Genomic DNA, 18,608 nt, shown 5'->3' with positions numbered 1-18,608 from the left:
CTAAACCGTTTTTTTTTCCGCCGGTTCGGTTTTTTCCTGCATAGACTTTCATTAGTGCCGGATTGTGCCGCATTGGCTTGCGTTCCGTCCGTTTTTTGCCGCATGCGGCAGATTTAGCCGATGCGGCGGCCGGATGGAACGTTGCCTGGCACGTTTTATTGTGCGGCCGATGCGGCGCATTTTCCAATGCATTCCTATGGACGCCGGGTGTGGCGCGATGCGGCAAAAAACGCATCCGGCCGCCGCATGCGGTTTTTGCCACTGCGCATGCTCAGTAGCCTGCCGCAAGCGGCAAAAACCGAATGGGCCGCATGTAAAAAACGTATGCAAAGGATGCGGTATTTTTGCCGCATCCGTTGCATAGGTTTCACAGCCGGATTGAGCCGCACTGCTCAAACCGGATGTGTGAAAGCAGCCTTACCCCCAACCAACAAGCTGTTAGGAAAGGGAACGCTGGATCTGGGTAGAAATATGTCTGACCTTATTATTCTTGGACTACCGAGGTCCACCAAAGACGTTCTGCATTTCAGGCTCCATGACATCCATTTACAATAAGGGCAGGCTCACATGTAGCATCGCCACTGTGGAGATTCCGCAGGGGGAGCTGCAGATTTCACCCATTGGAATGTAAAGGGTAAAATTTGCATTGCCATCCGCAGCATAAACTGACAATCTCTGAATCACAGATCCACAGCTCTTGTCAATTTACGTTACAATTTTTGTCGCATATGGATGACATGTTATAAAATCTGCCCAATCTGCGCTCTAAACTGGAGTCGACTTTCCTCAAGCAAAATCCCAACAAAAAATCTAATGCAATTTTCGCTGCATGGGAACTTACCCCAATAGGGTGAACCGATAAGGATTGTCCTAAAAGGAACTCGCCTAAGACGCGAACAGTAAGATCCTGCCAAATTTCTCCATAGAGCCTGTATATACTGCTCAATTATTAGGAACGAGCCTTTCTATGCCAACACTCACCCAATGAAAAAACAAAAATGCTTTCTGATTGGATGAAATTATTTTTAACTTCTTTTTTTTATCTTCCCCCAAAAATAATATAAATAGTGTATTGCAAAACAATAAATCACAACCCAAATCTACCAAACCACATCATTTAGGAAGGAGGGAGGGAAAAAAAACGGAGGAAGGCTAAACTAAGTAAACTCAAATTTGTAATTTTTTTCACTAGAAAAAGTACAAAACCTTTATGTAGCATTTTCACAAAAATAGACATTGCTTATACGCCTGAGAAAACAACCTTTACTTCACTCGGATTCATAAGCAGATGAGAAGGCTTTGGTGTGGCCAAGAGTGGTGGTGCACCATTAAGCCTCCTCATTTACATATCGCGGCCCTTTGTCCGTGCCTGATTGATAGTGCTCACATCCCAAATCAAGCACTGTCTGAATGCTGCCTGCATGTGTGCAGCCGTCACATTCACCTCCCTGTGTCCATTCTATCACACCACACTCTACACTTCTGGGTGTATTAGTATAGCGAGCGGCAACAGGAGGAGAATGTGCGAGGCCTCTGTGTACACACGGCCACATTTAGACAGTGCTCACTATGGGAAGTGAGCAGTGTCAATCAGAAGTGGATGAAGGGACCCAAAATGAGGAGACATAACAGTGCACCAAACTCTTGGCCACACCAAGGGTGCACCAAAGCCCTGTCATTTGAATATAAATTAAAAGTTATTTTTTCAGGCTTAGGCTGGGGCCAGACAGGGTTCTACTGTGATCCTCGCATAACACTAGGCTCACGCTGGCAGCACAGCAGGAGCCGAGTGTCACTGCGACTGAGGTCCGATCATGCGATCGGACCTCAGCTGCGGGGGGCGGTCCGGCACTGAGGAGGGGAGGGCCGGTGATGCGGAGGGGAGGGAGGGATTTATCTCTCTCCTCCGTAGTCGGCTATTGCCATTCTCGCCCTGCACTTACGGTACACCAGTGTAATGCGAGTGCAGTGCGATTTTTTTTTTTTTTTTTTCTCTCTCGCCCCATAGACTTGAATGGGTGCGAGAGAAACAAGGATCGCATTGCACCTGCAGCATGCTATGACTGTTTTCTCGGTCCGATTAGGGCTGAGAAAATAATCGCTCATGTGTGCTGGGGCATAGGCTAATATTGGTCCGAGTGGAATGCGATGTTTTATCGCATTCCACTCGCTACGATTTTCATGCCGTGTGTCTTAGGCCTTATAAACAGTGTTTTTCTTTTGTGAGAAAGCTGCTAAGAATTTCTGAAAGGCTGGGGCCACACGGGGCACTACTGTGATGCTCACATGACACTCGGCTCACACTGGCAGCACAGCAGGAGCCAAGTGTCATGCTAGTATCCCTGCGACTGCGGTCCGATCATGCGAGCGGACCTCAGCTGCGGGGGGAGAGCCGGCTGTCAGGAGGGACGGGCAGGTGCTGCGGAGGGGAGGGAGGGATTTCTCTCCCTCTCTCCTTTATAGCCGGCTATTGTGATTCTCGCTCTGCACGCGTGGTACACCGGTGTACCGTGAGTGTAGTGCGATTGTTCTCTCGCCCCATTCACTTGAATGGGTGCGAGAGAAAAGAGTCTCGCATTACAGGTGCAGCATGCTGCGATTGTTTTCTCAATCCGATTAGGGGTGAGAAAATAATCGCTCATGTGCGCTGTCACACAGCCTACAGTTGGTCGGAGTGGAATGTGATGTTTTATCGCACTCCACTCGCACCGATTTTCTTGCCGTGTGGCTTAGGCCTAATTCTTCTTTCCCTGTTGGGATGGTTTGGTAGATTTGGGATGTTATTCTCTCGGGCACTGTACCATTATCAGGTACAGTGCTAGTATGATTGCTATGGGGCTTCGTTCCCTACACCATTCAGAAAGCATTTTGGGGTGACAGACTTCCTTTTAAGAGGTAAAGCCTAGATGTTAGATGACAGTTGTCTGAACTTTTCTGTATGTCCCAATAGCTCACCACCCTGCAGCTGACACTGTTAATGTGACTCTGTCACCAGGCTTTTGCTCCCCCATCTGAGAGCAGCATAATGTAGAGACAGACCCTGATTCCAGTGATGTCACTTACTGAGTTGTTTGCTGTCAGTTTGATAAAATCATTGTTTTCTCTGCTGCAGATCCAACAGTTATACAGAGCTCATGAATATGCTGGACTACCTGACAGCAGGACAAGTAATCCTCTAATGATAATCTACTGCTGATTAAACAGTGATTTTATCAAAACTACACTAAGCAACACAGTAAGTGACACATCGCTGGAATCAGAATCTCTAACCTTACATTATGCTGCTCTCAGAATAGGTGGCAAAAACCTGGTGACAGATTTCTTTTAAATTTGATATTTTGCACTAAAGGGAACGACTGCAGCACCAAATTTTGTCTGTCAAAGAAAATAATATGCCAGCTGTTATGGTCATGAAGTTGGCACAAAAACAGCAGTGCTCATGTGAATATTTAGTGTTTTTTGGTATATCTGACTCTGCATGTGTCATGTGTGTGTCTTGTACTCCCTGTAGGTGTGCACGGCATGGCCAGTCAGTGGCTTTCCTTCTGGGAAGGTTGGTCTGGGTTTCACTGCGCAGAAGAATCTGAAGGTGAAGCCTGGTGACTCGGTATACATTCAGCCGGTGACTGGACATGTGTTACAGGCAGATGAAGTGGAAGTCACACTCAGGTATGAGACTATCAATGCTACACTGCATATCTGACATGACGGAGCCTGTACATACAGGAGCACTGCTAAAGAAGTGTACGTATATTACACATTACTAGGGCATATGGACATCTCCAAGAGGAGAGCATTTATGGAGACCCCAATATTCATGATAACCGCAATCACCTGCAAAGGGTGCAACCATGTATACATACACTGCTAAAGGAATCAATGTCAGGATATATCTCTGTCCCGGTAGACAAGGGGTCTCAAACTCGGCTGGGTATATGGGCTGCACATAGAAAAAAAAAAATATTTGTGGGGCCGCATTCTTTGCTGGACCCAGTGACATTTTTAGTGATCGCATATTTTTTTTCTATACACCTTTTGGATCACATTTTTTTTTATATTTTTCGCTTGTTTATTATAACAAATGTGCACTTTTTTTATTTCAGTCTATATATAAAAAGTATTTTTAATGGGGGAAAAAGTCATTTTTTATATTATTTTATTTATTTATTTTTTTTACATTTTATGACCTTCTTGGAAATAATGTTGTTTTACAATTACCACCATATAGTAATTTTGGCCAACATTTTGTAGTAATATTTCTATCCTGGTTCTCATCTTTCAGTAATGTCCCCATTCTGTAGTAATGTGCCCATATTGTCTTCTGTGGTAATGTGCCCATATTGTCCCCTGTGGTAATGTGCCCATATTGTACCCTGTGGTAATGTGCCTATATTGTCCCCTGTGGTAATGTGCCCATATTGCCTCCTTGTAGTAATGTGACCACATTGTCCTCTTGTATTAATGTCCCCATATTGCCCCCTTGTAGTAATGTGCCCATATTGTGCCCTGTGGTAATGTGCCAATATTGTGCCCTGTGGTAATGTGCCCATATTGTGCCCTGTGGTAATGTGTTCATATTGTGCCCTGTGGTAATGTGCCCATATTGTGCCCTGTGGTAATGTGCCCATATTGTGCCCTGTGGTAATGTGCCCATATTGTGCCCTGTGGTAATGTGCTCATATTGTGCCCTGTGGTAATGTGCCATCCTGTAGTAAATGTCCCCTGTTATGATTTTGTTAACATACAAAAATATATATATTTTTCTCACATTTCCTCCGTTCCTTTGGTATTTTCCTTACCGGCTTGAAGCCCGCAGGCACCTAGAGCCCGTGACAATTGCTGTCCGGTACATGGAGCCGCCGCCATCTGCGTTTTCCTTCTGGGGAATGATTTGCAGCACTATTCTCCTTACATCTTTACTAACGGCAGCCGCCAGCCAGTCAAAATAGACCCACATTAGCTGCTGGCCTGTGATTGGCCGGCTGCAGCTGGCATTAGTAGAGTTGCGTAGAGAGGTGCGTCTCTGCGCGGTGCTGCAAGTTATATATTCACCTGAAGGAAATTGCTGACAGCGGCCCCTTGTACCGGGCTGCAATAGTCACGGGGTCTAGGTGTCTGCGGGGCTGCAAGAAGCAGCCTCAGGGGCCGCGTGTTTGAGACCTCTGCGGTAGACGGACCCTTAACTAAATTCTTAGTGCTTTGCAGTGTTATTCCAGCTTCTGGACACACGGCTGGAGCAACACTAGGACCCTCCGATTGTCACTCACAATGGATGTACCTGATAGGAAGCATCCCGATAGATGAATCTATTGTGCATTTCGCAATAGAGACATAGTGAAACATGAACCATTACAATGAAAATGGTGGAACCTTTTTTCACTTCCGGTTAAATACAAAGCTGGCACAATGACTAAGACAGTGGGGTTTGGAGAACACATGAACTAGGGTATGGCCACACGGAGCAGCCACAAAACGTCAGCATTCAGCTTCTGGGTTGTTTTAATTGATCATTGATTTTGAAGGAAAAGTGTTTTTTTCGCCAGATTTTTATTGCCTCATGGTTTTGTGGGTCAAATAGTTCTGGAAACCACCTCTCTATGTAACAAGCGCTAGAAAATGCAGCAAATGGATGTTGTTAGGGTTTTTTGGCTTTCCCCGTGCTCCTTTTCTCAGTGTACTGATATTGTATACGATCTATGCCTGTGATTACCTTTGTGTAGCTGTACAGACGTAGTCAGGCACTGAATGTTCTCTTCAGTTTTGTTGAAAGGATCTTTTTGCAGGATTATAGCACCATCTAGTGGAAGAATGACAAACTTCTTTTAAGTTATGTAGGTTTGAAACTCTACTTCTATAATGACATAAAAATATTAATGGCAATTATAATCTGGTTCCTAGCCTTTCTCAGACGTAACTATAGATTACAACTACTTTATAAGTAGGTTTAAAAAAACAACAACAACAAAAAGGAATTAAATCCTCCAATAGCTAAGCAATTACTCACAGAAAAATGGCAGAAGATGTAAAAAAACGAATACACTGCCAGGATGCAGCAAGACCTCCAATAAATGGAGGCATCACAGGTGCAAGAGGAGCAAATCACTCTACCGTTTCCACTGACATCTAATAGGATGGGCGTAACTAATAGGCTGCTTACCAGATACTGTGAACCTGCATGTGTGAACAGTGCCCTATGCAAGCCACAAGTGTGCAATTTTACCATCAAGCAATCGCTCCCCTCCATCATTGGAAACTGTAGAGTGATTTGCTCTTTTTGCACCTGTGATGCCTCCATTTATTGGAGGTCTTGCTGCATCCTGGTATTGCAATAGTTTTTTTGGCCTGCGTAGTTTACATCTGCTGCCATTTTTCTGTGAGTAATTACTTTATAAGTAATCTGGCTTTTATCTTTTACATTGAGAAAATTGGTAAACAACAATGCACTCCATGCTTGGGTGCAGTAATAAAGTGATGTTATAAAATGGCTTTTGTATCAAGGTTAAAAGCGTGTACAAAAGAATATCATAAATACTACACAAATAGAAAAGGAAACCTACTCTGCCTAGAGAGGGAAATAATCACATACAATATCATATAGTAGGAAGTGGTAATATAAGATGTGATATAATGTAGAGCAGTTATAGAATAAAGTGAAAAAGAAACCACGGTCAATCCTAAGAAAACACAGACTGACATGCATATTAATATCTAGGCACAACAATACACCCAGAAAACCAGACAGCCACTCTGTCACGACGTACGTTTCGCTCTGCAGCTTCATCCTGTGGGGTGGCTTCTTGATCACTAGGAACAGTTTTTAAATGTCTAAAGCTAATTAATTACGGTAAATACACAAGAAATACTTGTGTAACACCATAGACAGAGGCTGTACTTAGCCTCCTACTGATGTGACATTTACCTAAAGACCTGTTCAGATGACTGTATTTATGGCCTGAAAGTTGTCTGGGAAAAAAATGACCTCAGACTCCACTCGGACAGTGTTATTTAATTGTGCTGTTCAGATGACAGTTTTTTTTTGTATGGGCTGAATGTCCGTGTGAGAAATTTAACGTATGCACCAGTCGCTTCTGCATTTCAGATGTGACTCACCTATTAAGTCTACAGGTGTATAAAGAAATTGTAGAAATATGTAGAAAGAAATCAACCATATAGCCCCTGAATTTGATAGATACACTGCAATTATTAACATGGGAAACTGTATTTCATCTTGTAAATTTTATTAACTTCAAATCTATAAAAACAGATGCCATATGGATTGTATACAGTTTGCATATAGATGGCAATGTAAATGAAGAATGATCCTTATGTTCTGGATGAATAGCGTCCAATCTTTTATAAGCTTTTTTGAACTTGCCCTAATAATATGAAGCTAGTGACTACCCCTCCCCGCATGGCCAGCGCTGCTGCAGCAACTGATTTCCATATCTTTGGGCGTCCCTTTTCCCAAGTTGGACAGAGACAGGTAAAGGGCTTGCTGTGGCCCGTGGACTGCACTGTGCGCACATCTGGACTAGACTGTTCCTCATTGAGCACACAGTAATTTCAATGTGTGGTATCATGTTATTAGGGATAAGTCCTGCTGACAGGTTTATTTAGAAGGGAATCTGTTACCAGGTTTTTGTTACCCCAGACTTGTCATTTTGACCAGACAACCTCTATAATCATGGCTAGAAAAGGAACGTGACTGCAGCGGGAGAATGCTACCTTAGGCCCCCTTCACATGTCCATGATAAAAACGCATATTTTTCATGATCCGTGTTGAGGTGCATATGGCCATCCGTGTGCACACAGGATGCACACGGAGATAAGGAACTTTTTACTCACCTGGCGTTGCTGATTCCAGGATCCGCGGTGCAGTGAATATTCATGAGCATAATGAGCAGTACCCAGAAGCAAGTGACTGCAGCGCTGGAGAATATACAAAATAATTTTATTTCAAAGACCCGTGTTTTCTCCGGTATATGTCACACTGATGTTACATGGATCACATAAGTGTGTTGTCCGTGTGACCTCAGTGCTGAAGGAGAAAAACAGACTTGTCTCCATGCGGAACACATGCCACACTGACACACATCCGTGAAAAACACAGATGTGTGTGCAGACCCATTGATTTTAATGGGTCTGCGTATGTCCGTGTCTCCGGTACCTATGAAAATGGACGTCATACATACCGGAATCACGAATGTGTGAAAGGGGGTCTTATACATAGGGAAGGCATTTATTTAGTAGGACATCCTTATGTTTAATCTCCAACCAATCAGTAGTATTCTCCTATCTATTGGATCTGTTCCTGCTCAAATTTAAAAAAAAGGGCCCTTTTTTTTTACACAATAGAGCACATTTCCTTAGGTCTCATTCACACATTCGTGTCTCCGGTACGTGTGACATCCATTATCACACGTAACGGAGACACGGGCACATGTAGACTCATTAAAATTAATGGGTTTGTGCACGTGCTTGTGTTCACATGGACCGTGTGTCCTTGTGGAGCATATGTGTATCCGTGTGCTCCACATGTAGACATGTCTGTTTTTCTTTAGCAGCACGGGTATCACCCGGACCGCACGGATGTGATCAGTGTGACATGTCCCGGAGAAAACCACGTTTCTGTGAAATAAAATGAATTTCTACACTCACCTTCTCCAGCACTGCTGTCTCTACCGCTGCTGTCACTTGCTTCCGACCCTCACTCATTACGCTCATCGCTTATTCACTGCACTGAGGACTGGAAGCAGCAGCAGAGGGGAGTCAGCAGGGCCAGAGACCGCAGAGTGGAAGACATCAGTGTGGAGACACGGGGCTCAGTGGGTGCTCTCGTCCACTAAAACCCGCCACCTTTAGAAAGACAGCGTGGCTCAGGGCTCATCCCAACTGAACGCCGGCCTCCTTAACCGTGGGCGTAACACTACTCAGACAACATAGGGTGAGGGAACCACAATAATTAGACTTTATTGGATCCCCAAACAATTAACGGCACATAACACATAACCAGCAAAACACAAATGTAACAGGCAACAGAGTCTCACCCTTCCGCTGGCTCACCAGGGATTTAGAATGTCCATGCCTCAGAGCTTCCAGGGCCGCTTACTCCAGTCCAGCAGCACCCCGCTTTTGGCGGGCACCCACCGAGAAAGGAATAATGCCAGATTCAGGAAGCTGTGTGAGGTCTGCAAAGTCTGTAACAGTTGACTGAACTGTCCCAACCTGAGTGTCCTCCTTAGGTAGTCCTGGTTTGATGTTACAATCCTGGCAGCCGGAGTCGAAATCCCTAGGCTGTGGATATGGTCTCCAACCGGAACCGGGGTCCCTAGATTGAAGCCATAAGATATCTTGATCCTCTAGTCAGCTCCAAAGAGCTTAGACTGGATCCATCAGCATCCATCAACCTTCATCAACCCTGGTGGCTTAAAGAAGTCCCTTTTATAGCCATAACCTTCCCTTAGGATACACTGCGTCCTCATCGATTGGTTGGACAAGATTGCTTCTCCCATTGGATGAATTTCAAGCTGCATGGATAATGTTCATTTAAATGATGTGCATAGAAAGACTCAGTATATCTACATGGAGTCGGCAAGTCACCGACTAGACAATGGCTACTAAGGTAATTACATTATCAATACACAACTACAATACAATGATTACTGGAAAAGTCTGGAGAGCAATTGCTAAGCAAACATGACTTAGCACACATAAGAACAATAGTCTGGCTGAATGTTAAGAAACTTTAACCCATGAGAGTCCATGTCGTCACAATCAGCACCACGGACAGCAGTTCCAGGGACAGGTTAGCTTAAAGTTCCTCTTCTCCGTGTATTATCAAGGATAGCACACGGAGAACACTCATGTGCCAAAATCACGGCACACGGAGGGCCTTACGCACCTTTTACACGTCATTACAAAACGTGTGTGGTTTTTCACAGACGTATGAAAGAGGCCTTAGGCAGCACACTGGGCCTCATTTGTTAAAAGTGTAAAGGGTGCTTTACACGCTGCGACATCGCTACCGATATATCGTCAGGGTCACGTCGTTAGTGACGCACATCCGGCGCCTGTAGCAACATGGCAGTGTGTAACACTAATGAGTGACGATCAACGATTGCAAAATCGTTCCGAAACGGTGATTTGTTGACATGTTCATTTCCTTAATTTCGCTACGGCCACCGGTACGATGTTGTTTGTCGTTCCTGCGGCACCACACATCGCTATATGTGACACCGCGGGAGCGACGAACATCTCCTTATCTGCGTCCACCGGCAATGCGGAAGGAAGGAGGTGGGCGGGATGTTACGTCCCGCTCATCTCCGCCCCTCCGCTTCTATTGGCCGGCCGCTTAGTGACGCAGCTGTGACGTCGCTATGATGCCGAACGCACCTACCCCTTGAGGGAGGCATTGTTTGGCGGTCACAGCGACGTCGCTGACCAGGTATGTGCGTGTGACGCTGCCGTAGCGATAATTTTCAGTACGGCAGCAAGCACCAAATGTCGCACGAGCGACGGGGGCGGGTGCTATCGCGCTCAACATCGCTAGCAATCTCTAGCGGTGTCGCAGCGTGTAAAGCACCCCTAAGTCTGTCTTTGCTGCCATAGCAAATCAAAAAAAGGTCCGTGGAGCCTCTGTTAGGAATCCAACAAAGAAAATAGCCAGATATTCCTTCGGGAAGGACCTAGCCAAGGAGTGGCTCTTTTTAGGAGACCACCATAACCACCATATGAAGTGGCCCTTTTAGTCAATATCCAACTCTTTGACAAGTTTGAAGATAAGACAAGGGAAATACCAAGGCCAGGTATCCATCCACAGACAGCTGTTTCGGGGTATTGCCCCTCATCAGTGTGGAGCAGGATTCTGGCTAGGTGGGAGCAATGCCTAGTAAACCAGCAAGACAAAACAATCACTGATCTCGGGGAGACCAGCCAGCGAAAACGCTGCCGGCAGCCAGCAAAGGCACTCAACACCGTGAAATCCTAGGTGCATTGCCCCCTGGGAAGTATGCAAATCATAAAAAGGTCCGTGGAGCCTCTGTTAGGAGTCTCGACACAGAAAATAGCCAGATATCCCTCCGGGAAGCACCTAGCCAAGGAGTGGCTCTTTTTAGGAGACCACCATAACCACCTTTTTTGATTTGCATACTTCCCAGGGAGCAATGCACCTAGCATTTCACTGTGTTTAGCGCCTTTGCTGGTTGCCGGCAGTGTTTTCTCTGGCTGGTCTCCCCAAGATCAGTGATTTTGTTTTGTTTTGCTGCCATAGCAATCAGAGCTCAGCCTTCATTTACACATTTTTTGGGGAAAAATGAAAGCTGAGCTCTGGTTACTATTAGAGATGAGCCCGTGGAAGTAAAGGTTCAGCCAGACTTTAGATATAGTTCGGTTTGGGACTCCGACTTGACCTGAACCCCAATGGAAGTCACTGATTGGGCAGTTCTGGTTTCCACTCACATTCAGCCTGCCATAAACAGATGACATTCAGGGGAGGGTTTTTTTCCTTTTTTTTTTGGTTCACACTGTTTCTATCCCCAGTTCAAGCCATTCAAACACTAAGCGGCTCGTACTGGGCTGAGCACCGTGTGGACCTGAGCACAGCGATGATCGATCGGTGGTTTACATACATAAAGCACCCAAACTGTGCATTTTTTGTTAAGTCTGTGTTTGGTGCAGACACCCAACCTCAGGTTTGCTCATGTCTAGTTACTGTCCTTGAGAAAGAGAGTTTTGCTGTTGACCCTTCTGAGGCCTCTGTGTCTGTTGAGGAGTGCGATGCAGATTACCAAACTATAGTAAATTTGCCATTCACAGTAAATACTGTATTAATAGCACAATTACTTTGTGCAGGAAGATTGTTTTAATATGTTACAATTGCCTATAGTAAAGCCTGCTTTACACCTTACGATCCAGCATACGATATCGTATGCGATGTGACACGCCTCCATCGTATGTGTGGCACGTTCAATTTGTTCAATGTGCCGCACAAACGATTAACCCCCGTCACACGTACTTACCCGTCATACGACCTCGCTGTGGGCGGCGAACGTCCACTTCCTGGAGTGGGAGGGATGTTCGGCGTCACAGTGACGTCACGCGGCAGCCGGCCAATAGAAGCGGAGGGGCGGAGCTGAGCGGGACGTAAACATCCCGCCCACCTCCTTCCTTCCGCATTGCTGGCCGGGAGCCGCAGGACGCTGGTAAGATCTGTTTATCGTTCCTGCACACTGCAATGTGTGCTACCCCGGGTACGATGAACAATCTGACGTGCAATTCTAGAGAAAGGTACGATGTGTATGCGATGAACGTTTTGCCGTTCAATCGCAATTGCACGTACCTGTCACACACTGCAATGTACCTTACGATGCCGGATGTGCGTCACTTACGACGTGACCCCGCCGACACATTGTAAGATACATTGCAGCGTGTAAAGCGGGCTTTAGATATCAAAATCCAGATTTTTTTTTATTACTTAATTTCTTTTTCCATAGTATATTTGGAAATGAAAATGATTACAATTGCATGTGTTGTGGTGTGACCACTTACATTTTTTCCTTAAAGGGTTGCTCCACTACTTTTCTATTGATGACCTATCCTGGGAATAGCAGCATAGTGCCATCAGCTGTGTAGTGGCCGCTGCTGGGTACTGCAGATCAACCACCGTTCACTTGTCTAGGGTCAGACGTCAATACCCGGAAGTTGCCACTATGCAATTTACAAAGTACTGCTATTTAGCTCCACCTCTGCTAACATTTGGCCACTGCCGACCCCAAGAACAGCTGATTGGTAGGGGTGCCGAGCTTTGGACCCCAACAAACTGATATTAATGACTTATTCCCCAGATAGGTCATCAATATAAAATTAGTAATGCAACCCTTTAAATTACTTTGCCTAGCGCTCTTTACTTTTAGATGAATATTTCCTGACAAGTTATACAAAATGCCTGTCAGGGATTTTTTTTTAGTCATTTATTTATGTATCAAAATATATTTTCTCATATTGTTAAAGTGTAACCATCATTTTAATTTTTATCTCATTAATCAATGCTACACATGAAAATAAGCAACTTTGTCATATATCTTATCAGTGAAATCGGCTTCTTTCTCTACCAGAATGGATCAGTCAGTTGTTACTGATGAAATTCTATGAGGACGGGAGAAGGCAGGAGCTAAAGGCTGAGGGAGGAGCTAGAGACAGAGCTCCGCCCCTCCTCCCTCGTCTATTTACATATTCTAATCAGTCTTCACTGAATACATGAGAATTTTGATAATGACTGATCAATTCTGGCGGAGAAAGAAGCAGATTTCCCTGATAAGAAATATTACAAAGTCGCTTATTTTCATAAGTACTATTGATTTCTGAAATAAAAATTAAAACGACGGATGTGCTTTAAAACAAATTATTGTTCTCAGGTAAATTGTGGGCCTAGGGGATTAATATTTCTCTTTGTGGAGGTGCCAGCTAACGTAGGAAGTCATTTGGTTCATAAAGCTCTCTGGGAAAGTAGGTATGCAAAATAGTGCTGTGTATACAATATACTTATATGTATAACCTTTCATTTAGTTTGCTTTTTTTACCTGTTTTTCTTTTTATATGGCACAAATATAAAAAAATGTCTTAATGTTGTGCAAATATAAGTCCCAGTCCACACTCCCAAAGTTGTGTACAAACTTGCATGATTTATGAACTGAAAAGTGTTCAAAAATAGATATATTTATCCTATGACGGCTCTACTTCAGATCAACATGCAAGCCCTTTTAAATAAAGATTTCAGAAGAATGACAGTTATTGATATAAATATATACAGTGGATATTAAAAGTTTACACATCCCTGTTAAAATACCAGGTTTCTGTATATATATATATATATATATATATATATATATATATATATATATATATAATAAAAATCAAACCGAGAAGAATCACTTCAGAACTTTTTCCACCTATAATCTGTACAATTCAATTGAAAAATCAACTTAAATATATTCAGGTGGAAATATAAAAATAACTGAATTAATATCGTTAAATAAATATGCACACTTGTAAACTAATACTTTGTTGAAGGGCCCTTTGAATTTATAACAGTATTGTCTATTCGGGTAGTAGTGCTCCAAATCTGCCAGATTCTGAGGGCATCTCTTGTATATTGACCACTTCAGGTAAGCCACCCACAAATTTTTAGTTGGTTTATTCATGTCTGCCTCTCCGGACCATTCCACAACTTTAATCTTCTAATGCAGCCATTCTTTTGTAGATTTGGAGGATCCCTTAGTATTGTTGTTTTTCAGAAATGTGAAATTCCTCATCATTCCGGCTGTTTCACAGAGGCATGAAGATTTTGTTGCTAACTAGACTGATATTTGGAACTGTTCATATTTCCTTACACCTTCACTAAATCCCCAGTTCCAACTGTCCAAAAATAGCACCAAAACATAATGCTGCCTCCACCTTGCTTAACCGTGGGTGTAGTGCTTTTCTGTTGATGTGCAGTGTTGGCTTTGTGCCAAACTTACCTTTTTGAATTTTTGGCCAAAAATGTAAATTTTGGTCTCATCAGACCAAAGCAGCATTAACTACATGTTTTTCTCAGACTTCATGTAATTTTTTAGCAAAATATAGCCACACGATTATGTTATCTTTGTTAAAAAAGATTTAGGTCTTGCTACCTTACATATAAAAATACAGGAAATTGTTATCACATGCACTACACAATCAGTACTAGCCATTAATTCTGACAGCTTCTTTAGTGCTGCTGAAGGCCTCTTGGCAGGCTCAAGAGCCATTCTTGTTTTTGTCATACATTTTTGGGGGATGACCAGGAATGTTGTTGTGTCAAATTTAAGCCACTTCTTGATGACTGTCTTCACAATGTTCCATTGTATATCTAATGTCTTGGAAATGTTTTTTTTTACCTTTCTCTTGACTGATAACTTTCATAATGAGAACCCTTTGTTGTGTTGTTAGCTGTTGATAAACTCTGCTTTTGGTGTAAATTGCAAATAAAAAAAATGTAAAACTCGGCAAAATCCTACTACAACAACAAGATTTTATATGAGGTTAATCAGTATCACTTTAAATTGTGGCAGACTGGTACTGACTACTATGAAACATGAGTTTAACTGTGATTGGCTACTTCTGAACTTACCACTGTCCTAATTATAAGAGGATGTTCAAATTTATGCAACTACGTTATTTTAGTTTTGTTATTTTTGTCTTTCCCCTGAAAATGATTTGTTTGTTTCTCAATGTACATTTGGATACATAAAAGGGGGCTTTACGCGGTAGCGATATCACTAGCAATTTGTAGCGATAGCGAGCGTGTAAGTACCCGCCCCCGTCGCGCATGCGATTGTTTGTGATCGCTGCCGTAGCGAACATTATCGCTACGGTAGCGTCACACGTACTTACCTGGTCGGCGGCGTCGCTGTGACTGCCGAACAATCCCTCCTTCAAGGGGGAGGGACGTTCGGCATCACAGCGACGTCACCGCAACGTCACACAGCGGCCGGCCAATCAAAGCGGAGGGGAGGAGATGAGCAGGACGTAACATCCCGCCCACCTCCTTCCTTCTGCATTGCGGCCGGCGGCAGGTAAGGAGACAGTCCTTGCTCCTGCGGTGTCACACACAGCGATGTGTGCTGCCGCATGAGCGATGAACCACCTGGATAAACAACCCTTACCGATTTTTGAGTTTGGGACGACCTCTCCATGGTGAACGATTTTCACCATTTTTGAGGTCGCTTAAGGTCGCTGGTCAGTGTCACACGCTGCGATATCATTAATGACGCCGGATGTGCGTCACTAACAACTTGACCCCGACGATAAAACATTATCGATATCGTAGCGTGTAAAGCCCAATTTAAGGTGGAAAAAGTTCTGAAATGATTCTTTTTAGAATGATTTTTTTGCATGACAAAAACCTGGCATTTTAACAGGGGTGTGTAAATTTTTTATATCCACTGTATATTCTGAATGTATGTTGTATATTAGTTTCAATATCCATTGGCCTGTATAAAACCATTAATCTACGTATAAAAATATATTTGATATCTTGCCCCAATCTTTGTGTGAAGAGAGGGGATCATTCAGCAGGCATTAATATACAGTAATACCCTCATACATACCAGTAGAGTAGCATGTTTACCTGGCTCCAGATGCACAGTGGAGGATTGGTCTTGTCTGAATGAATTCCTTTATGTGGTTCTATTTGTTCTACGTGAAACACAGGTTCCCTGTTATGAGGGCTTTAGGACCAGTACGCACACCATTCAAAATTAGGATAAGCTTATTTTTGCAAAGATTGATAAATCTTAAGTAGTAACATCTGGAAGCCCCAGTGCCAGCCGGAATTACATGTGAGAAGCCTTTATTCACCATGTTGACCTGTTTCCATTCATCATTACAGGGAGAAGGATGCCAGTGCTGTCAATGTAGAAGAGCTGTCTTCTTTTCTGCTCAGGCTTATGGGTAAGCATTCTTTATATTTTTTCATTTACATTTTTTGTTCTGCAGTTCAATGCAATGTAAGTTGTGTTCTGTACATAAAGGACTCTTGAAAGTGGATTGTAATTAGATCTTAGACTTAATAAGGGGGGTGTACTCACTTTGAAAATCCAAGTTAGAATAGCTGTATAATGCTTTTTGTAAGTTGTCAAGTGTGATATGTGATCATTTTCCGAGCCTAGCTCTAGCTCAGGGGTCTGAAACATGCATGCGGCCCCTGAGGCTGATTTTTTGCAGCCTTCAGGCCCGTGGCCTCTTAATGATCATGGCCAGTGCAGGGGACCGCTGCAGTCAGCGCTTTATTCCAGATGAATGATTTGCAGGCTCTGTGCAGAGACAAGCTCTGTGCACAGCTAGTTCAATGGCAGCCACCAGCCAATCAGAGGCCAGCAGCTGACATCGTATTAACTGCTGGCCTCTGATTGGATGGCGGCTGCCATTGGACTAGCTGTACACAGAGTTTGTCTTTTCACACCAGTAAAGGGGACATTACTACAAGAACAACACCAACATGGGCACACTAGTAAAAGGAGAAAATGATGGGCACATGACTACAGAAAAGGGACAAGGATGGGGCACATTACTACAGAATGGGGACAAGGATGGAGACATTATTACAGGATGTTGACTAGGATGGGCATATTACTACAGGATGGTGACAAGGATGGGCACATTACTACAAGATGGGGATCAGGATGTAAAATATTACTACAGGATGGGCACATTACTACAGGATGGGGACAAGGATGGTGTACAATACTACAGGATGGGTACAAGGATGAGGAATATTACTACAGGATGGATACTAGGATGGGGCACATTACTACAGGAAGAGAATTTGGATGGAGAACATTACTACAGGATAGAGACTAGGATGGGGGCACATTATTACAGGATGAGGACAAGGATGGACCCATTACTACAAGATGGGGACCAGGATGGAGAACATTACTACAGGATGGAGACTAGGTTGTGCACATTACTACGGGATGGAGACAAGGAGGGGCATATTACTACAGGATGGGGACCAGGATGGGCACATTACTACAGGATGGGGAGTAGGATGGGCACATTACTACAGGATGGAAACAAGGATGGGCACGTTACTACAGGATGGGTTCAAGGATGGGCACATTACTATAGAATGGGAACAAGGATGATGTAGTTTACTACAAGAAGGGGAACAGGATGGGGGATATTACTAAAAGATGAGGATCAGGATGGGAACATTACTACAAGATGTTGGCCAAAATTACTATTTGGTGCTAATTCTAAAACGATATTACTTACAAGAGGGGGATAAAATAAATATATACTGTATCTATAAACAAGTGTACTTTTGTTATAATAAATGAATGAAAAATATTTAAAAACTGTGATTCAAGGGTGTATAGAAAAAAAATGTTGCCACTAAAACTATCACTTTTTCCTGCAAGGAATGGGATGCTCCACATTATTATTTTTTCTATGTGTGGCCCATATACCCAGCCAAGTTTGAGACCCCTGCTCTAGTTCAGTTTAGTATATCAGGAAAATATAAAAAAATGATTATATGGCTATTATCACGGGAGTTTCCAAAGTAAACACCCAGGAATTTTCAGGTCTTCGAAATCTATTTAGTAAGGCATGCAACTTGTTTTGTAAAATCTAGTGACTCGTCTGATTTAACATTTCAATCAATGAGATTTGTTAATTTGCTGCCAACATTTATATATTAAATACTCCAATAAATATTCAAATATTTAATAAGTACATTATTTTGCCCTTTTGCAGCCAATTTCTACTTAGATTTTTTAAAAAATGTCAGGTCATTGTGCTAAAGCCAGGGTCAATCGCCCTTATTTTTAGATATTTGTAATTCTTCCCCCTTTTACCTATTTTTCGCGAAGTCCCACTAGAAGAACACACACTAACATTTCACACTGTCCTTGTGGCAGTCGTCAAATGATGTTCCCACTTCTTCTCTATGTCTCCAGTGCTTGTGTAATGTGACCTGCACACAAGCCCTCCATTGTAAATGTACATTTATCAGCGACAGGAGCTTCTGTGGAGGAAGAGTGAAGTTTTAAAAACCAGATCAACCCTTTACAGTACTGTATGTG

At 43.3% G+C, this 18,608-nt stretch overlaps 1 protein-coding gene across 3 annotated transcripts in view; it reads left to right on the top strand.

Annotated features, from left to right (window-relative positions):
• The window catches only part of AFG2A (AAA ATPase AFG2A), a 603,999-nt gene that overhangs the window by 18,560 nt on the left and 566,831 nt on the right, over positions 1–18,608 (top strand). For all 3 annotated transcript variants that reach the window (XM_075348829.1, XM_075348848.1, XM_075348839.1), the window contains exons 3-4: positions 3,512–3,669; positions 16,409–16,470. In XM_075348829.1, coding sequence (XP_075204944.1) covers positions 3,512–3,669; positions 16,409–16,470 — 220 coding nt within the window. The remainder of the gene's footprint in view (positions 1–3,511; positions 3,670–16,408; positions 16,471–18,608) is intronic.

The sequence above is a fragment of the Anomaloglossus baeobatrachus genome, chromosome 1 (genome assembly GCF_048569485.1).
Source record: "Anomaloglossus baeobatrachus isolate aAnoBae1 chromosome 1, aAnoBae1.hap1, whole genome shotgun sequence".
NCBI lineage: Eukaryota > Metazoa > Chordata > Amphibia > Anura > Aromobatidae > Anomaloglossus > Anomaloglossus baeobatrachus.
Note: the sequence above shows the minus strand (reverse complement) of the source record. Positions and strands in the feature narration are given on the sequence as shown.